Genomic DNA, 19,698 nt, shown 5'->3' with positions numbered 1-19,698 from the left:
CAGCCCTGTGAGGAGAGGCTGAGGGACCTGAGGAGGAGACTCAGGGTTGCTCTCTACAACTCCCTGAAGGGAAGTAGTAGACAGGCAGATGTTGGTCTCTTCTCCCAGGCAGCCAGCACCAGAACAAGAGGACACAGTCTCAGGCTGCACCCGGGGAGGCACAGGTTGGATGTCAGGAAGAAGTTCTATACAGAGAGAGTGATTGCCCATTGGAATGTGCTGCCTGGGGAGGTGGTGGAGTCACCATCATTGGAGGTGTTCAGGAGGAGACTTGATGGGTTGCTTGGTGTCATGGTTTAGTTGTTTAGGTGGGTGGGATTGGTTGATGGGTTGGACTTGATCTTGAAGGTCTCTTCCAACCTGGTTCATTCTATGCCTTCTAAGTGCCTCATCCACTCTCCTCTTAAACACCTCCAGTGATGGTGACTCCACCACTTCCCTGGGCAGCACATCTCAATGGCCAATCTCACTTTCTATGAAGAGCTTCTTCTTAACATCCAGGCTAAACCTCCCCTGGCACAGCTTGAGACTGTGTCCTCTTGTTCTGGTGCTGGCTGCCTGGGAGAAGAGACCAACCCCCACCTGGCTACAACCTCCCTTCAGGGAGTTGCAGACAGCAAGAAGGTCTCCCCTGAGCTTTCTCTTCTCCAGGCTAAGCAACCCCAGCTCCCTCAGCCTCTCCTCACAGGGCTGTGCTCCAAACCCCTCCCCAGCTTCATTGCCCTTCTCTGGACACATTCAAGAGTTTCAATGTCCTTCTTAAACTGAGGGGCCCAGCACTGGACACAGGACTCAAGGTGTGATAGTAGGCTCATGTTCAGCCTACTATCAACCTGTCCCTTTCTGCCTGGCTGCTCTCCAGCCACTCTGTCCCCAGCCTGTAGCACTGCATGGGGTTGGTGTGGCCAATGTGTAGATCCCCGGAAGGATGAGGGGAGACTGTTTACAAAGGCCTGTGTTGACAGGAGCAAGGGCAACAGCTTCAAACTAGAGAAGGGCAGATTTAAATTGGATATCAGGAAGAAGTTCTTCACCATCAGGGTGGTGGAACACTGGAACAGGTTGCCCAGGGATGTGGTTGAGGCCCTATCCCTGGAGATATTCAAGGTGAAGCTCATCGAGGCCCCAAGCAACTTGATCTAGTTGGGGATGTCCCTGCTGACTACAGGGGAGGTTGGACTGGATGAGCTTTGGAGGTCCCTTCCAGCCTGGACCATTCTATGCTTCTGTAAGAGCTTCTGCCCTCTGAGGAGCTCCCAGTGCTCCCTACTTACGCCTTGACGTGCGCGGTCTCCTGGGAGATGCGGATGAGGGTGCGGGACCACAGGCGCTCCCCCGCCTGCTGGATCTCCTGCAGGTTGCGCTCCACATGAGGCAGCTCCGAGATGCCTTCTGTCTCAGCTGCCAGCTGTTCTGCCTGCTGCAGCAGCTCTCCAAAGTCATCTGTATCCATCTCTGCTGCAGCCTTCGCTCAAGATGCACAAAAACCTGCACAGAGAAGAGAGAAAATCCTTGCTGAGCTATGAAGGCTTTGTAGAACTGTGAAGTTGTTTGGGTTGGAAAAGCCCTCAGATATCATCAGGTCCAACTGGCAGCCTAACCCCACCATGGACATTAAACCATGTCCCCAAGTGCCATGGCCACACACTTCTTGAACACTTCCAGGGACAGGGACTCCACCACCTCCCTGGGAAGCCTGTGCCAATCCCTGACCACTCCTGCAGCAAAGTTGTTCCTCATCTCCAACCCAAACCTTCCCTGGCACCATTTCAAGCCTTTTCCTCTCATTCTATAACCTAACCAGCACCAGAACAAGAGGACACAATCTCAAGGTGTGTCAGGGGAGGTTTAGGCTAGAGGTGAGGAGAAAGTTCCTCACAGAGAGAGTTGTTGGCCATTGGGATGTGCTGCCCAGGGAGGTGGTGGAGTCCCCATCCCTGGAAGTGTTCAAGAGGCACTTGGTGCCATGGTTTAGTAGTCATGAGGTGTTGGGTGACAGGTTGGACTTGATGATCTCTGAGGTCTTTTCCAACCTTGTTGATTCTAATGCTGGGGTGACAAGACCAGCTCCCACCTGGCTTCACCCTCCTTTCAGGGAGTTGTAGAGCAATGAGGTCTCCCTCAGCCTCATCTTCTCCAGGCTAAACAACATCAGTAGTGTAAAACACAGAACTACAAACTGGAGGTTAAATAAAAAGCAACAAAGCCAAGCATATATATTGGATAATAGGAAGAATTTTGTGATACTTGGAAGAATTTCTTTGCTTCAGGAGCGCTCAGGGATTGGAACAGGCTGCCCAGGGGGGTGGTGGAGTCCCCATCCCTGGAGGTGTTCAAGAAACAAGTAGATGTGGCACTTTGGGACATGGTCTAGTGGCCATGGAGATGCTGGGTAGAAGGTTGGACTTGATGATCTTGGACTCATTAAGGTTGGAAAAGACCTCAATGATCCTATAAGCATATCCACACATACAGCTGTGAGTAGTCATCTATTAAAACATGCTAATCCATGTGTCATTAAGCCCCAAAGTGGAAAGAATTAAGTGCATGGTGTTCCTACCCAGATGATGTGTGCCTAACTGCTTCAAAGTACCACACCTGGAAGCAGACAGAAAGTTTGAGGAGTGAGAATTGCTTGCACAGCTCTAATGAGACAGCAATTCAACTACCCAGCATCAGGCAAGAGATGTAAGAAGCAGGCTTTCAGCACAGGGTGCAGCTCCAGAATCAGAATGGAGCTGAAGTTTTTACAGGGTGGACAGGAATGGATGTGAAAAACAAACCAAACTCCACAAAACATGTAGCTGCAATTAATGAAATATGCAAGCCAAAGCCTCAACTTCACACCCCAAATCCATGATCTGCAGCTAGATCAGCCACATGCTACCAAAAGAATAGAATTAACCAGGTTGGAAGAGACCTCAAAGATCATCAAGTCCAACCAGTCACCCAACACCATCTCATCAACTAAACCATGGCACCAAGCACTCCAGCCAGTCTCTTCCTAAACACCTCCAGGGATGGGGACTCCACCACCTCCCTGAGCAGCACATCCCAATGGCAAATTACTCTCTTGCTGGGAAGAACTTTCTCCTCACCTCCAGCCTAAACCTCCCCTGGCACAGCTTGAGACTGTGTCCTCTTGTTCTGGTGCTGCTTGCCTGGGAGAAGAGACCAACCCCCTAATGGCTACAACCTCCCTTCAGGGAGTTGCAGACAGCAAGAAGGTCTCCCCTGAGCCTCCTCTTCTCCAGGCTAAGCAACCCCAGCTCCCTCAGCCTCTCCTCACAGGGCTGTGCTCCAGACCCCTCCCCAGCTTTGGTGCCCTTCTCTGGACACCTTCCAGCACCTCAACATCTTTCCTAAACTGAGGGGCCCAGAACTGGACACAGGACTCAAGGTGTGGCCTAACCAGTGCTGAGCACAGGGCACAATGCCTTCCCTGCTCCTGCTGGCTACACTATTCCTGATACAGGCCAGGATGCTACTGGCCTTTGTGGCCACCTGGGCACACTGCTGGCTCCTGTTCAGCTGCTGTCAACCAGTACCCCCAGGTCCCTTTCTGCCTGGCTGCTCTCAGCCACTCTGACCCCAGCCTGTAGCACTGCCTGGGGTTGATGTGGCCAATGTGTAGAACCTGGCACTTGGATGTGTATGAGCACCTGGCAGCTCTGTAAAGCCACATGGGAAGATGACAGAGCTCTAGTTTTTTGCTGACTGGTGCTGCAGACAGGGGAATCTCCAGCGGAAACACTCAGCAGCCTTTTCACTCTATCCCAAAGTGCCTGGGATCAAGGAAGACAAACTAGATCTCAAGCATGAACTCCAGCTCTTCATTATTTACTGAAGAATAAAACTCAGTGGAGACTTATCTTGTCCAATGGAACCCACCCAAGCAGTAAACAGGGCATTTTTACAGCCCCAACTCAAATAATAGCCCAATATTCCCCACATTCTCAGTCTCACCATCATCCCCAGCTACCAGTGGCACCAGCAGTCCTTCTGTCTGTCTGGCCAAGCCATTTAGAAGCCCTGCATGATGATTCACTCAGCCACATGCAATTAGAAAGAGAAACCCAGCCCTGCTGCCTGGGTGCCAGGACAAACCCTCACAGCCAGCAGCCAGGAATGGAGCCTTTCACAAGCACTCCCCACCCACTGCTGGAGAGCTGGGAGCTACTGGGGGAGGCAGCAATCATATTTGCACTGCCTTGTTAATCAGGTGAGACAGAGAGTGGATTTGTTTGAACAGATTAGCATGTCACTGAGATGGAGGGAACAGGGAGGGCTGCTAGTGGGAATCAGCAGTTTCATGCCCTGCAATGCAGCACAGCATCCCTCCTGTGTTTACTTGAGATAACTCAGGTACACCCCTGGCAAAGCTGCCTCTCTTGGCAGGCACTGACCAGAACAGCCACACTCCCAGTTAAAAACTGAGCAGATCCTCCAGGAACAGCAACCACAAGAGCACAGACTTGATTTGATCCAGTCTGGTCTGCCTCCTCTTTTCATTACCCACAAGATGAGAAGCTGGAAGTGTAAGACAGCACTGAGTGCTCAGACCACTGAAACCCAAAGCACTCAGTGCTGTGCCCTACAGAACTGCTCCCAGATTAGCACTTGCTAGCCCCAGACATCACATCAATACCACACAGGGTCTGTCCCATAAACTTGCTGATGTAGGACAAGTGCAGCAACTCTGAGATTGAACTAAACTCAGCAAATACAGACTCAAGTCTGTATTTTGGAGCAAGTTAGGCTACCTGTGATTACAGCCAAGCCCTGGAAATCCCAGCTCAACACTGAAGAGCTCTCAGTGACAGAATTCAGACGTTTAGACTGAGCCCCAGCACAGACAACTTTGTCTCCACCCTGACAGAATTTACTGCATTCCAGAGCCTGCAGTCTGAGTGCTGCTGTGCAAGATGGAAACTGCTGCCACAGTAACCACTGTGTCTTGCAGGGGAAGGAGCAACTGAGACAAAAGAGCAAGAAAATGCAGCAGAAATTCAACTAACTTCTGTGAAACCAGATCAACCTTGGGCTAAAAGCCAGGGCTGAAAAGGCTCTTCTGTAAAACAGCTTTGATGACTTATCAGGAGAGGCTGCTGCATTAGGCTGCTGTTCCATTAAACCCCCCAGTTTAATGTTTCCCCAACACTTAAAGCCACAAATAAACATTGTAGATTGGACAAGGTGACTGGATTTGAGCCAAAAAAAGAAACTAGAAGATGATGACATGTTCCTTAAGTCTATTAGATTGATTGTAAATGATGCCCTCGCTCCAAGAAGGACATTGAGGTGGTGGAGAAGGTCCAAAAAAAGGGCAACAAAGCTGGGGCAGGGCCTGGAGAACAGGTGAGGAGCAGCTGAGGGAGCTAGGGGGGTGTAGCCTTGAGAAAAGGAGGCTGAGGGGAGACCTCATTGCTCTCTACAACTCCCTGAAAGGAGGTTACAGTGAAGCAGGAAGTCTGTCTTCTCTCCCTAGTAAAGAGTGATGAGAGGAAACAGCCTCAAGTTGCACCAGGGAAGGTCTAGGTTGGACATTACAAGAAACCCTGGAAGGGCTCTCAGACACTGGAACAGGCTCCCCAGGAAGATGCTTGAATCACCATCCCTGGAGATGTTTAAAAGACACTTGAGATGTGGTGCTGAGGGACATGGTTTAGCACCACACTTGGTAGAGCTAAAGAATGGGTGGGTTTGATGATGGACTGGAGATGCTGGAAGGTGTCCAGATAAGGGCAACAAAGCTGGGGAGGGGTTTGGAGCACAGCCCTGTGAGGAGAGGCTGAGGGAGCTGGGGTTGCTTAGCCTGGAGAAGAGGAGGCTCAGGGGAGACCTTCTTGCTGTCTGCAACTCCCTGAAGGGAGGTTGTAGCTAGGTGGGGGCTGGTCTCTTCTCCCAGGCAACCAGCACCAGAACAAGAGGACACAGTCTCAAGCTGTGCCAGGGAAGGTTTAGGCTGGAGGTAGGAAGAAGTTCTTCCCAGAAAGAGAGATTGGCCATGGGGATGTGCTGCCCAGGGAGGTGGAGTCCCCATCCCTGGAGGTGTTTAGGAAGAGACTGGCTGGGGTGCTTGGTGCCATGGTTTAGTTGATTAGATGGTGTTGGGTGATAGGTTGGACTCAATGATCTCAAAGGTCTATTCCAACCTGGTTAATTCTATTCTATGTAAAAGAAAGCAGAACATTCATTAATTAGACTCTGACATAAGTTGCCTTCTAAGAACGTAGATGTTCTTTTTAAGAGCAGGACATATAAAGCAGAAATGGAGTACTGACCCTACTGATCCCTCAACAAGATGCATGCCATTGAGGTCAGCTGTTGAGGCTTCTTCCTGCCTTGTTTACCATGTTCTACAAGTGGAAGTGACCAAGAACAACTCAAATACCATAGAATCACAGAATGGTTTGGGTTGGAAGGGACCTTAAAGGTCATCCAGTTCCAACCCCACTTCCATGGGCAAGGACACCTTCCACTAGCCCAGGTTGCTCAAGGCCCCATCCAACTTGGCCTTGAACACTTCCAGGGACATCCACAACCTCCCTGGGCAACCTGTTCCAGTGTCTCACTGCCCTCACTGGCAAGAATTCATTCCTCATCTCCAGTCTAAATCTCCCCTCTTCCAGCTTAACTCCATTGCCCCAGGTCTTGTCACTACCAGCCCTTGTAGCAAGATCCTCCCCAGCTTTCTTGCAGGCCTCCTTCAAGTATCTGCTGCACCTTTCCAGCAGATCACCCTCTAGCATGTAAAGCACAGCAACAGATGGTGACTCAAACCTACCAAAGGGAAAATTTCTATACCCTGGCTACACTAAACCCACATGAAATCAGGATAAGGCAGCTCAAAACCAAACACCTTAAAGCTCCAAGCTACAGCAGGTGCTCCCTCGGGTACAACCCTCACCAATTAATCCTCCTCTGCCTCCCATAAAGACTTTCAAGCCCTCTGGGTTTGTTCTCTACCTCACCTGCAGACAGAGATGCAAAATCCAGCCTGGTTATGATCTCAAAGAGCTCTTACCCTGCACTTAAAAAAAAATGGATGAAAATGTTTTTTCAATGTTTTAAAGGCAATTAGCATTGAGTTCTTTGCTCTTACACTGGGAGAAAGGACAAGAAAGGGTAGGTGACTATTCTCTGTCCTGTTCACTAATTAACCTGGAACCAAAGGGGCATTTAAAATTATTTCTTCCACTAGAGACTATCAGATATTTGCCCTCACTGCCTTTTCTTTGCTACCCAAGCTCCTCACAGTAGGCTCAGGTCCTGACACACCTGGCAGTTTTGCCACCTCATCATTTTCCTTCTTCCCCACTTATTTCAGGCACCTGCAGGGCACAAACTTCCACAGGGTGGCATGCTGAGCCTCATTAAAGCAAGCATTTAAATTTAGTTTGGTGACATAAAAACTCAGATCCTCACACAGACACACAATGAATTCCCTGTGATATTATCACCATGAGAACACTGTGGCTTTAGATACACAATCCCAGCCCCCAAGCATTTTCTTTTAGCCCCTAAAAGTCTTCCCAAGGGGTAGTAAACCTCTTTTAGAGACACAGCAGCAGCAAAGCAGACAGGATGTGGCTTTTCTTTGCTCAAATTGGAGAGAATCTTCCCTTGGAAGGGCCAACAACTTGTATTCTTAAGGTTCAAAACCAGAGTTCTGCATCCAACAGCTGGAGTAGGGGAAGGGACTGGTCCTCATTCTCATTTAAGGGTACCCTGAGGGGTTCTCATTAAGTGTTTAATTGAAGCTATTCTGTCCTGCATCAGACTGGCTGACCTGAAAACGACAAACCCCAACTGCCATATAAGGCTTCCCTTTTGCATTCAAACATCATCTTTCTCCTGCCAGGTATACATTGGGGTTGGAACTACATAATCTTTAAGGTCCCTTCCAAACCAAACCATTCTATGTTACTAAAGCAACGCCTGGCAACTCTAAGGCCACAGAAGCTTACCAAAACCTGCTGGGAAACAGAAATTGAGCCAGGAACAGTGTAGAGAATAGAATAGACCAGACCAGGTTGGAAAAGACCTTTGAGATCAAGTCCAACCTATCACCCAACAGCATCTCATCAACTAAACCATGGCACCAAGTGTCTCATCCAGTGTCATCCTAAACACCTCCAGGGATGGTGACTCCACCACCTCCCTGGGCAGCACATCCCAATGGCCAATCTCTCTTGCTGGGAAGAACTTCTTCCTAACATCCAGCCTTTCACACACTCCCACCACCAGATACCTGGCAGCGAGCGCTTTTCTCCCAGTCAGGAGCCCACCACAACAAGGGGAGACCCCCACGGAGGTTGAAACGGAGATGCCGAATCATCCGCACAACACAGACTCCCCCGACCCCCTCCCCATTCACACGACGAGCTTCCGCCTCCCGAAGCACCAGCACGGCCACCCTGGTGAGACGCTCAGCTCCCCTCCTGCAGCGGAGCTGTGCGGTACCAAGCAATACAAGCACAGCCCCGTTAGGAAATGACTCCTCGCACACAGGAGCGGCACTGCCTGCTGCTTTAGCTTCTGCTATTTTTCAGGCGAAGACACACACAACCCCCACCAAGCAGCCCCAGAAAGCCCCACGGGGAGGCCTGCGTACGATCCCCACCGGCCTCTTGCCCCTGCAGCCTGCCTTGCGGCTGAGGGCCTGCTCCGGGAGCTCCGAGGGCCGTGCCGCGACGCCCGGCTGGCCAGCAGCCGCCTCCCGGATGGAACACTCCCGAGGGGAGGCCCTGCCGGAACCCCCCAGCCGCAGGGCCCGCCCGGTGGAGACAAGGGGGAGTCCTAGCCCGTGAGGAAGCTGCCGAGGGTACAGGAGCCGGAGGGAGAAAGGGGAGAAGCCGCAGCGGCCACCCCAGGGGGCAGAGGCAGCGGGAGGGGAAGCCGTGACACGCCCGCGCGGCGCCCTCACCTGCACACCGCTCCGGCCGCCGCGCCGCCGTGCCCGCGCCGCGCGCCCCCATTGGTCGCCCTTCTGCCTTTCCGCGTACTCCCATTGGTCGACGCTCCGCGCTTGCTCACACCTCGCATTTTTATTGGTCTCATTGCCGCTGGCTGCCGCCCTCTCTCGACAATGGCTTGATTGAAACGCCGAGCGGCGAACACGGACAACGTGGGGCGGGGACGGTTGCCTCCGAAGTCCGCGGGTTCGAGGCTGCCTCTCCGCCCTGTGTGCTTAGGATTGTACACCCAAAGAACTAGAGAAAGAAATGAAGTGCGCGGAGTTTTCCCCCTCTATCTTCCCTCTCCCTTCATAGCCACCGCTAACTGGTGCTGGCAAACTCCATCCGACAGCTGCTTCCTTGAGAGGTAGAATGAGGGTCAGGAATTCACCAGCAAACACTCCCACATCCAGCAGGTTCCTGTCACCATCACCACTGGAAGGTCTCCTGGAGGTGTATTGAGACATGCTGTATGCAGTCCCCTCGCGGGGACGCATACATAGATGATAGCCATGGGGCAGGACATGGATGCAAACCTAAGAGCAGATTGTGATGAGTGGAGTAATAATTCGTGTCAATCAGATGCTTTTGATTAAGCTAAACTCTAAAGCAGAAACTCTAAAACAGAAGTATGGATGGGCTAAATAAGACTATGGAACAAAAAAGTGAGACAGGGACGTTTTCTTTTATTATAAAATGTTCTTTATGATATTATTTGCCTTTGCTAGTATTGTTGATATTTTGTTTGCTTTATTATGTTTATGTAGGTTTATATTTTGTTGTCTTTATTATATTCATGTAGAAGCCTGAATAGTAGAGTGAAATATAGGGAAGCTAACAGCCTGTGTGAAAAATAGCCTATGTAACAATAACAAATTGCTCAAGGATGTGCAAGGAGAAGAGTCGATTCCAGAGAGTCAGTTGTTGGCAAGAAATATGGGAGCAGGACCTGGGAGCAACGCTTGCAACAACAGAGCTAATACAGTAGCAATCACAAGGACCCTGCATGTAACCAGCCAGCGTGAGATGTGCTGTTGACCAGCTGAAGGATTACATCACTAGAACGACCACCAGGATGCCTATTTTAGGAATTAATTTGACTAGACACACCTTTTTGTACGAATATGGATTAGGAATAGGATATTTAAAGAGGAACTAGATTGTGTTTAGTGTGCGTGTTGGGGGAGCGCAGACTCCCCGTGCACCCAGCGCTGTTTGCTTGCCCTTGTATTGCCTTAAATTGCTCTCTTCAAAACGAAATTGGTTTTAATCAAATTTTAATTGGCTTTCTCATTTATAACAAGATGTTGCTGATGGCCCAAGATTTGCAGGGTGAGATCTCAGAACTGATAATTTCATAGACCCCTGTGAGGACACATCCGACAGCCTGCTTGTGTAAGAAGTGGTGGGCAGACTTTGCCACTGCTCCGAAACGTCACCAAGCCCCCAAAGTCCTTCCTTCATAGCTGATCGTGTTGTTTGTCTTCCTTGGGGCTTCTTCTAACATTCCCCTGTTCCCTTTTTGCTCAGTTCTCCCCATATCCCACCTAATTCCTCCCTGCTGAGGAATGATTCCTGCTGAGGAAGCCCCCAGCACCATGGTCTGGATGCAGATATCTCATAGAATTGTTTTGATTGGAAAAGACTTTTAAGACCATCAGGTCCAATCATTATCCAACTCTGCCAAGTCTGGTGCTAAAACTACATTCCTCAGCACCACATGTCTGCATCTTTTAACCACGTCCAGGGATGGGGATTCAACCACCTCCCTGGGGAACCTCTTCCAGTGTTTGAGAACCCTTTCAGTGAAGAAGTTTCTTTTAATGTCCGACCTAAACCTCCCCTGGTGCAAGTGAAGGCTGTTTGCTCTTGTCCTGTCACTTGGTCCTGGTCTCAAGAAGGAAGTCTCCCCTCAGCCTCCTTTTTTTCCACTCTGAACAACCCCAGCTCCCTCAGCTGCTCCTCGCAAGACCTCTTCTCCATTTCACCATACCAGCATCGGAAGTGGATGCAGCACTAAGATCTCCTACAGCCTTTCAAAGACGAATTGATTTGCCCAGGAATACAGGGGAATTTTCAAGCCCTCATAAATCATCACCCTCCCCTTCATCTTTTCCCGGTCACAAGCATCACTTCGGGTACATAAAACCCTCCCAAGGTGGCTCTAAGCTGTGACCAACTTGGCTGCCCGGGGGAGAGCGCTGGTGCCCCCCGGGCCGGACTTGAGGACAGGTTGACCACGGCGAGGGGAGACCGGGCACAGGCAGGCCCAGCGGAGCCAGCCGGGTAGCGGAGCTGCTGGGGTCGGGCAGGCAGGTGGCAGCAAATACGCATGGAAGCGCCCGGGGCGCCGGGAAAGCAGCTGCGGGCGGGGGCGGCTCCTCGGCACCGGGAGCCTGAGCAGAGTGCTGTCCCTTCTGCGCAGGGTGTGTGTCCCCTCCGTACTGTCCGCTCTGCATGGGGTGCTCTCTCTTCTGCACAGGGTGTCTGTCCCCTCCATACTGGGAACGTGTTCTCTTCGCACTGGGTTCTTGTCCCATCCGCTATGGTTGCTGTCCCCTCGGTACCAGGAGTCCGTCCCCTCTGCGCTGGGCTCATTTCCTCTCTGCACGGGGTGCTCTTCCTCTCTTCGAAGGGTGCACAGGATGCCTGTCCCTTCTGCGCTGGGTTCCTGTCTTCCTGCATGTCGTGCACAGGGTGCCCATTCCCACTGCACTGGGTGCCAGTCACCTCTGCACAAAGTGGATTTCCCCTCTCTACCGGGTGCCCGAGGCACCTGGCACCTCTGCACTGGGTGCCCGTGGCCTGTGTGCAGGTTGCCCAGGGTGCCTGTCCCCTCTGTGCACGTGCCAGTGCCCCCTGAACAGGGTGCCTGTCCCTCTGCCCTGGGTGCACATCTTCTCTGAACTGGATGCATTTTCCCCTCTGCACAGGATGCCTGTCCCTTCTGTGCAGCATGCAAACCCCCTGTGAACAGGGCGTCTGTCCCCCTGCGCTGCGTGCAGATCAGCTGTGCCTGTTCCACCTGCACAGGACTGATATCCTCTCTGCACCCAACACTTGTCCATTCTGCAGAGGGTGCTGGTCCTCTCTGCACACAGTGCATAGCTCCTCTGCACAGGCTGCACGTGTCCCCTCTGCACACGGTGTAGTTGCAGGGCGCACACACAGGGTGCACACACCTCCTCTGCACAGGGTGCATGTCCCCTGCACAGGGTGCATGTCCCCTCTGCACACGGTGTAGCTGCAGGGTACACACACAGGGTACACACCCCCTCTGCACAGGGTGCATGTCCCCTGCACAGGGTGCATGTCCCCTCTGCACACGGTGTAGTTGCAGGGCGCACACACAGGGTGCACACAGTCCCTCTGCACAGGGTGCATGTCCCCTGCACAGGGTGCATGTCCCCTCTGCACACGGTGTAGTTGCAGGGTGCACACACCCCCTCTGCACAGGGTGCATGTCCCCTGCACAGGGTGCATGTCCCCTCTGCACACGGTGCATTTGCATTCTGCACAGGGTGCCTGTTCCATCCTCACAGGCATGTGCCAGCACCACCCAAGGTCATGGGGACTGATCAGCCTCCTGGGGTTTGTGCAGAGCCAGGAGTGGTGCTGAGCACAGCCCTCAGGGTGTTGCATCCAGCTGCCCAGCTGGGAGTGCACCCAGGACATCCCTGCGCTGTCTCCTCAGGATGCCCAGGGGAGACACACGGGCACCTCAAACAACTGGAGCTGTTTCAAGGGGCTAAACAAATCACAGCAGTCTCATCCTTCATCAACTCTTCATTCCCATCTCCCTCCCATTATCCACAGCCATGCACAGGCTGAGAGCAGCTCCTGCTTCATTAAAAAAATAGGGGTTTCCATCAAAAATACTCCCAAGGGGACTCCAACTCCCTCACAGAGCAGCTATGAACAGAGCCAGACATTTGGCACATCCCAGGCAGCACTGGTGCCTGCAGCCATCCCACCAGCCTCTTGGCTTTCCTCACCCCAAACCACACCGGGGAGGCTGGAATGGATCAGGAGGCTGGAATGGATAGGGAGGCTGGAACAGATAGGGAGGCTGGGGGTCCCCAGCTCTTGGGCTGCTGCATACAAGCATCCAACCAGGACCACAGGCAGGCAGAGGAGGCTGGCAGCAGCTGGGCATGGAGGTGCATGCTCACGTACCACCCTGGCACGGGAACAGGGAGCTGTTGACGCCTGGGGTGCTTCCTGAGAGGGGAAACCCCATCCACGCCCCAGCTCTGTTTCTGGTGCAGGATAAGAGTGCTCAGCCTGCATCCCCTCAGCTGTACTGGGCTTCAGAACTGGGACCATCAGCCCCCCACCAGGCTGGTTTTCCAGCAAGGTGCCTTCCCATGAGATGTATTGGGTTTGAAATGCATTTAGGGCAAGGCAGGCCCTTAAACCTCATCTCCAGCACTGAGACCCTGTTGCATCAGGCAGGGCTGGGAGGCTGCTCAGGCAAAAGCCTCACTAATGCAATGGGGCAGCACATTTAAAAGGCAAATGGGTGCTGACCTGGCAGTTGCTTTTCTCACTGGTGAGGCTTGGTGCTGAGCAAGCTGGGCACCCACTGCAGAGCCACATGCTGAAGTTATGCAAACCTCTGGGGAAAGGGTGAGCAGCTCCTCTGGATGTCTGGAAGAGGTTGCCCAGGGAGGTGGTAGAAGCCTTAAAAACCTGGGCTGGACGTGGCTCTGAACAGCCTGATCTAGTGTGAGGTGTCCATACCCATGGCAGGGGGATTGGAACTGGATGATCCTTGAGGTCTCTTCCAATCCTAACAATTCTGTGATTCTATGATCCCTGGAGACTGGCATTGCCATGCTCTCCCCTTGCTGGCACACTATCTTATACCACCCAGCCTGGCAAACAGGGCTGCATGGGCACCCAAAGGTGTCCACTTTGGGGTTGCCCCAGTGTGCTGCTTTTTAAATTCATCCCGTGCCACCAAGGGCTGGAGGGGACATCCCTACCAGGCTGAGCCATGTCCCTCCCTGCCCACAGAGGCAGGGGATGGATGAGGGCAGTGGTGTGCCACACCTGGCAGCAGGGCTGGGAACCTGCCTCCATGGTGGGGCACACCCAAGGGACTTGTAGGGGCAGGCAAAGGCAGGCAAAGGCAGCCACCTCAGCCGGAGGCAGGGTCTCCTGTGCCTAAAAAGCAACTTTCACTTGGCAGACTTCCGGAAGCAAAACACCACCCACACACCTTCCCACGGCCACCCCATGACTCCAGCAGCCACCCACCAGGAGCTGCATTTGACCCACAAAGGGCTTATTCCTGGCTAGGACTGTATGCCCTCCTGCACCTGGAGGTCAGCACAGCTCCCGTGAAGGCTGTCCCCAACAATTGGCTGGAGAAGAGTGCTCTCATGGTATGCCTGGAGCAGGAGAACAGAGACTCTGTAGCAGGATGTATCTGGCATTGGGAGGCTACAGGGAAAGCCTCCCTTTGGGGATGAGTCTGCTCTTGGAACCCCAAATGGGTTGGGGTTTGCAAAGCACAAGTTGTTAGGAGGGGTTTGTCCCTGCCTCTGAGACAGCCATGTCCCCACTGGGGTTCACAGCAGCTCAGGGTGGCAAATTGCCAGTCCATACCATCCTCCCATGTACCATCCTTGTTCCCACAAGTTTTCACCCAGAGGAAGCCCCAGGATGGGGCAGAGACACCTGCCACAAAGGCAGAGAAGGAGTTGGATCCCCACTGCCACCACCTGCCCTGCACCCCATGGCACACTGCCACCCAGCCCCTTACAAATACCCAGGGCCACGCCACAAGGTCCATCCACAGAAAGCTGCTTTTGTCCCCCCAAAAGGTGCAGATCCCCCTCAGGGAAGACCACAGGGGTGTTTGCAAGCAGCCCACCCACACCCCAAGGTGAGTCCTCCCACATCTGTCACCACCAGGAGTGGTGACAGGGCTCAGCCTCCAGCCCAGTCTGACAGCAGCACTCAGACCTCCAGCCAAAGTCCTTTATTTCCAACCAATCTCCCCTCTGGTACAGAAGATACAAAACACGAAAAAAAATAGGCTTTTTTTGTGCCCCCCACCCTCCCAGTCCCGAAGCATGGCAGCTATTTACAGGCAGAGGCCAGCAGCTCAGTGGCAGCAGCTGCACTTGCTGCTGGCTGGCTCCTTGCACACGCAGCCCTTGGCGCAGTTGCTGCAGCTGGCGGGGCAGCAGGAGCAGCAGCCTGGAGGGGCAACACAAGAGTTAGAAGAGGTAGTAAGAGATGGACACTTTATCGGGCAGGGACACCCCATGGGAAGTGGGGAATACCCCCCACCCACCCCCCAGTCACAGGCAGGGCTGTGATCCCAATGGGGCAGTGGTTGGGGGTCCTACAGGGTAGGGGCACCCCCATAGTGATGCAATGTGGTCTCCATAAGGAGTCCAACAGGGCAAGGTGGGGGTCCCCTCTGGGGCAGGGAGGTCCCCATGGGAGTCCAACAGGGCAAGGAGGGGTTCCCCTCAGGACAGGCAGGACCCCCCGAGCTGAGTCCCCCACTCACTCTTGCGGCAGCTCTGGCAGCGGCAGTTCTTGCACTTGCAGGATCCGGCACAGGAGCAGGAGTCACCTGGGGCGGGAGAGGGGTCGTCAACTGGGAGTAGATCGGATGGGGCCCCCTGGGCACAAGCGGGAGGGATGGGCACAGCCGGGACGGGACCCGGCGGGCACAAGCGGGACCGGACGGGACCCGCTGGGCACAAGCGGGAGGGATGGGCACAGCCGGGACGGGACCCGGCGGGCACAAGCGGGACCGGACGGGACCCGCTGGGCACAAGCGGGAGGGATGGGCACAGCCGGGACCGGACGGGACGGGACCCGGCGGGCACAAGCGGGAGGGATGGGCACAGCCGGGACCGGACGGGACGGCACCCGGCGGGCACAAGCAGGAGGGATGGGCACAGCCGGGACGGGACCCGGCGGGCACAAGCGGGAGGGATGGGCACAAGCGGGACGGGACAGGACCCGCTGGGCACAAGCAGGAGGGATGGGCACAGCCGGGACGGGACCCGGCGGGCACAAGCAGGAGGGGTGGGCACAGCTGGGACCGGACGGGACGGGACCCGGCGGGCACAAGCGGGAGGGATGGGCACAGCCGGGACCGGACGGGACGGCACCCGGCGGGCACAAGCAGGAGGGATGGGCACAGCCGGGACAGGACGGGACACTTACCGGCGGCACACGTGCAGTCCTGGGGGTCCATGGCTCGGCTTGGTTTGGTTTGCTTCTGCTCCGCAGAGATCGACTCGGGAAAGTTCTGCTCGGCAGCGGTAGAGAGCAACTGCCGACGGTCCGGTACTTATGGGGTGCAAGCGCGGGGCGGAGCTGAGTGCTGCGCACGGCGGGGCGGCACCGGCTGCAGCGGGGCCGTGCTCACCACGGAGCCGCGCCGTGCTGTGCCGGGCCGTGCTCAGCCAGGGGGCGGTGCCGCGGTGCCGTGTTCACCGTAGGGCCGTGCACAGCCGGGGACAGTGCTGAGCTGTGCCGTGCCGTGCTCACCGGGGGCGGTGCCGAGGTGCCGTGCTCACCATGGGGCCGTGCCGTGCTGGGCCGTGCTCACCAGGGGGCCGTTCTCGCCCCGTGCCGTGTTCTGCCCGGGTCACGGCCCTGCCCGTCCCCGCCTGTTTCGGGGAAGCCAGTGGGGTGGGGAGTCCCACCCGCACCCCTTCCTAACACCCACCCCCTTGGCAGAGTGCTGCATCCCCAGGGGACCGAGGTGCTGGGAGATGCTAAGGGAAGGTGACAGCGCTGGCATGGCACTGCCACCAACTCCCTTGCATTTGGGACAGCCCCACGATGCCACCTGGCCTTTCCCAGCCCCGTGTGTGGCTGTGCCCCTCACAGCTGGGGACACCATGGAATGCATGTGGCTGCCCCTGGGTATGGGATACTCTAAGCATCCTACCAGGGAGCAGAATGGTCCTGGAGCAGCCCCCAGGGGTCTGGGATGCTCAGCTGACCCCTCAAGAGGGCTGAGCACGGGGTAGGGGGTGGGGGGAATGTGGGGGGGTGGGGGAAAGAGTGTGTGTGTGTAAAAAGCACTGTGATGCAACATGAGAGCATGGCATGGGCAGCCAGGAACTGCTGGGAATCACAGCTTCCTGGCACCCCCAGTGCCAGTGGGTTTTCCCCCTTTAGTGGTGTTTTGGTGCCAACTGGCTTCCACTTCTCCACTTATGCTTGGCACCTGGCACAGAAAGCACTGACTGGGACAGGGCCAATGTATCCCCGTGCCTGCAGCTGGTATTCTTGGTGTTGGTGTTGCAAAGGGGACAAACCTGAGCTCAGAGCTGGCTCTGGGGAGTAGGAGCAGGTCGGTGGCCCGGGAGGTCGTGCCAGAGAACGGCTCGTGCCCGTTTGCAGAAGCACAGGGTGGATTTTCCTGGCAGCGTTTGGCTGGCAGCAGCGAGGGAGGGTGATGAGGAGGCTAAGCCAGCAGGCGCTGGGCTGGGCGGGACAGGATGAGGGATGACACCACGGCACACGGCTGGTCTTAACTGCAGGTCAGCAGATGTTGTGAAATCGTTTCCTGCACACCCCCAGCGCGGTGCTGCCGGCCAGTGCTGTCCCCTCTCCAGCAGGGACAGGCTGTGCTGAACCCCTGTCTGAAGAAAGGAGAGCACTCCATCACCCAGAATAGGGATGGGCACCCTGCCACGGGGCCACACCAAAAGCAGGAGGAGAGTGTGCAGGGGCAAGGCTGGGGCGGGGGGCGGGGGGGGGGGGGGGGGGGGGGGGAGGAGGCAGGAGAAGCCCCAGACTTCTGAGATGTGAGGATCCTGCATGCCTCTTGCATGGAGGGGCTGTGCCAGCCCCTGGGGCATGTGGCCTTCAGAGCCAGTCACTGTGAGCGGGAAGGGGCAGCACACAGCGTCCCCCACAGCGCCACACACGCAGCTGGGACGGGAAAAGAGCTGGGAAAAGGATCAGTTTCCCAATAGTGGTGTTTCCACTGGGCAATGAAGTCACCCTGCAGCAGGACAGGGAGGAGGGAGGGGTGAGCCACGTTTGCCCTGAGCCGTGGGACTGAAGAACTGAAGAGCATGTGCCACATGTCGGCAGGGAAAGGGGAGCTGAGGGGGTTCCCCACAGTGCTGCTGGGGTTTCCTGGGGTTGGCAGGGGAGGGGTTAATCCCGAGGTAGTGCCCAGGTAAGAGGAGTGCCAGGTCCAAGTCTGATTTTATAGCAGCCATAAAGTGAGTAAAGGAAGCTCAGCACAGGACTCAGGGCTGAGAGCAGAGCTGGGCTGCCAGGACCCCCACCTGCCCCCAGCTTCCCAGCAGGCAGGGGATAGCATCTGATAGCTGCTGTCCATCGTGCTGTCAGAGATGGGCACAGGGCAGAACTGGGGGTCAGGCTGGATGTAAACCCACCACGCCAACGAGACCAGGAGGGTGCTCAACCCCACTGCTTAAGCCACATGTTTGGGGGTAAATCCCATTAGCAACCTCTCCTTCACCCTCCTTGTGGGTGCCAATGCCTTGCATGGCTGGCACTGAAATCTCTCTGCGTTGGAAGGACTGAAGATAAGGCTGCTGTTTGCAGAATGGGATTGAGGTTGCAGCTCCAGCGCTGGTGCTGCACCCTGCCTGCCGTGCCCTACCTTCAGCTGGCACAGGACCGGCTTCACACCCAGTGGGGTGATGAGGAGGAGCAAAGTGGTATCCCCTGAGGATTGTCACTGCAAGAAGCTGGTGGGCAGGGGTGCCCTTGGCTGTGCCAACACCCCTGGCTGAATCCTGGCAGCAGTGGCTGGGGAGGTCAGGTAAGGATATGCAGTTAAAAAGAGGCCATAAGAGGCTGCATTTGGAGAGTGAGAGGACAGGTAGGACACTTTGTGAGGCTTGGGAAGCAGCAGAGTGCCATGTGGCACCTGGGCTACAGTGTTCTAGCTGCATGTGGGCAGGGGGAGCATTACACCCCAGCACGGGTATCACGTTGTGAGCATTGCACCCTGGCGTGGACATTGTAATCCATTGTAGGCATTGCACCCTGGCATAAGCATCCCAACCCATCACAGGCATCCCATCTCATTGCAGGCATTGCACCCTGGCACAGGCATCCCAACCCATCACAGGCATCCCATCTCATTGCAGGCATTGCACCCTGGCACAGGCATCCCAACCCATCACAGACATCCCATCTCATTGCAGGCATTGCACCCTGGCACAGGCATCCCAACCCTTCACAGACATCCCACCTCATTGCAGGCATTGCACCCTGGCATGGGCATTGCAAAACATTGCAGGAATCACATCCCATCATAGGCATTGCACCCTGGCATGGGCATCACACCTTATTATGGGCATCACTTCCCATTGTGGGCACTGTACTCTGGGTGTGAGCATTGCAACCCATCACAGGCACTGCACCCTGGCATGGGCATCATATCTCACTGTGGGCATCACATGCCATCATGAGCACTGTACTCTGGTGTAGGCATTGCACTCTGCCATGAGCATCACATCCCATCCCATCATGGGCATCACATTCTGGTGTGGCCATCACAACTCCTCATGGGCATCCCTTCCCAGGGCAGGTACTGCACCCCATCACAACTCAGTGTGGTCATCACCACCTATTGTCAGCACCCAGCTTGCCCAGGACTCCCTTCAGGAGTGCCCTGCCTGGCTGGCAGAGGCTGGGGGGAGGTGGTGGGATATGAGCTGAGTGGTTCTTCCAGGCAGTTCAACCAAGGTGCTGGGAGGCAACC

At 55.1% G+C, this 19,698-nt stretch overlaps 1 protein-coding gene across 1 annotated transcript in view; it reads right to left on the bottom strand.

Moving 5' to 3' along the window:
• The window catches only part of NUP93 (nucleoporin 93), a 131,545-nt gene extending 122,571 nt beyond the window's left edge, over positions 1–8,974 (bottom strand). Inside the window, exons 1-2 of the mRNA XM_068166541.1 lie at positions 8,930–8,974; positions 1,275–1,488 (exon numbers count right to left, since the gene is read on the bottom strand). Of these exons, the coding sequence (XP_068022642.1) occupies positions 1,275–1,453 (179 nt within the window). The 5' untranslated portion in view covers positions 1,454–1,488; positions 8,930–8,974. The remainder of the gene's footprint in view (positions 1–1,274; positions 1,489–8,929) is intronic.
• Positions 8,975–19,698: the final 10,724 nt, after the last annotated feature.

Source organism: Melanerpes formicivorus, unplaced genomic scaffold (genome assembly GCF_026170545.1).
Source record: "Melanerpes formicivorus ecotype bairdi unplaced genomic scaffold, bMelFor1.0.p_v2 SCAF_102, whole genome shotgun sequence".
Lineage (NCBI taxonomy): Eukaryota > Metazoa > Chordata > Aves > Piciformes > Picidae > Melanerpes > Melanerpes formicivorus.
This window is presented reverse-complemented; position numbering and strand designations above follow the sequence as displayed.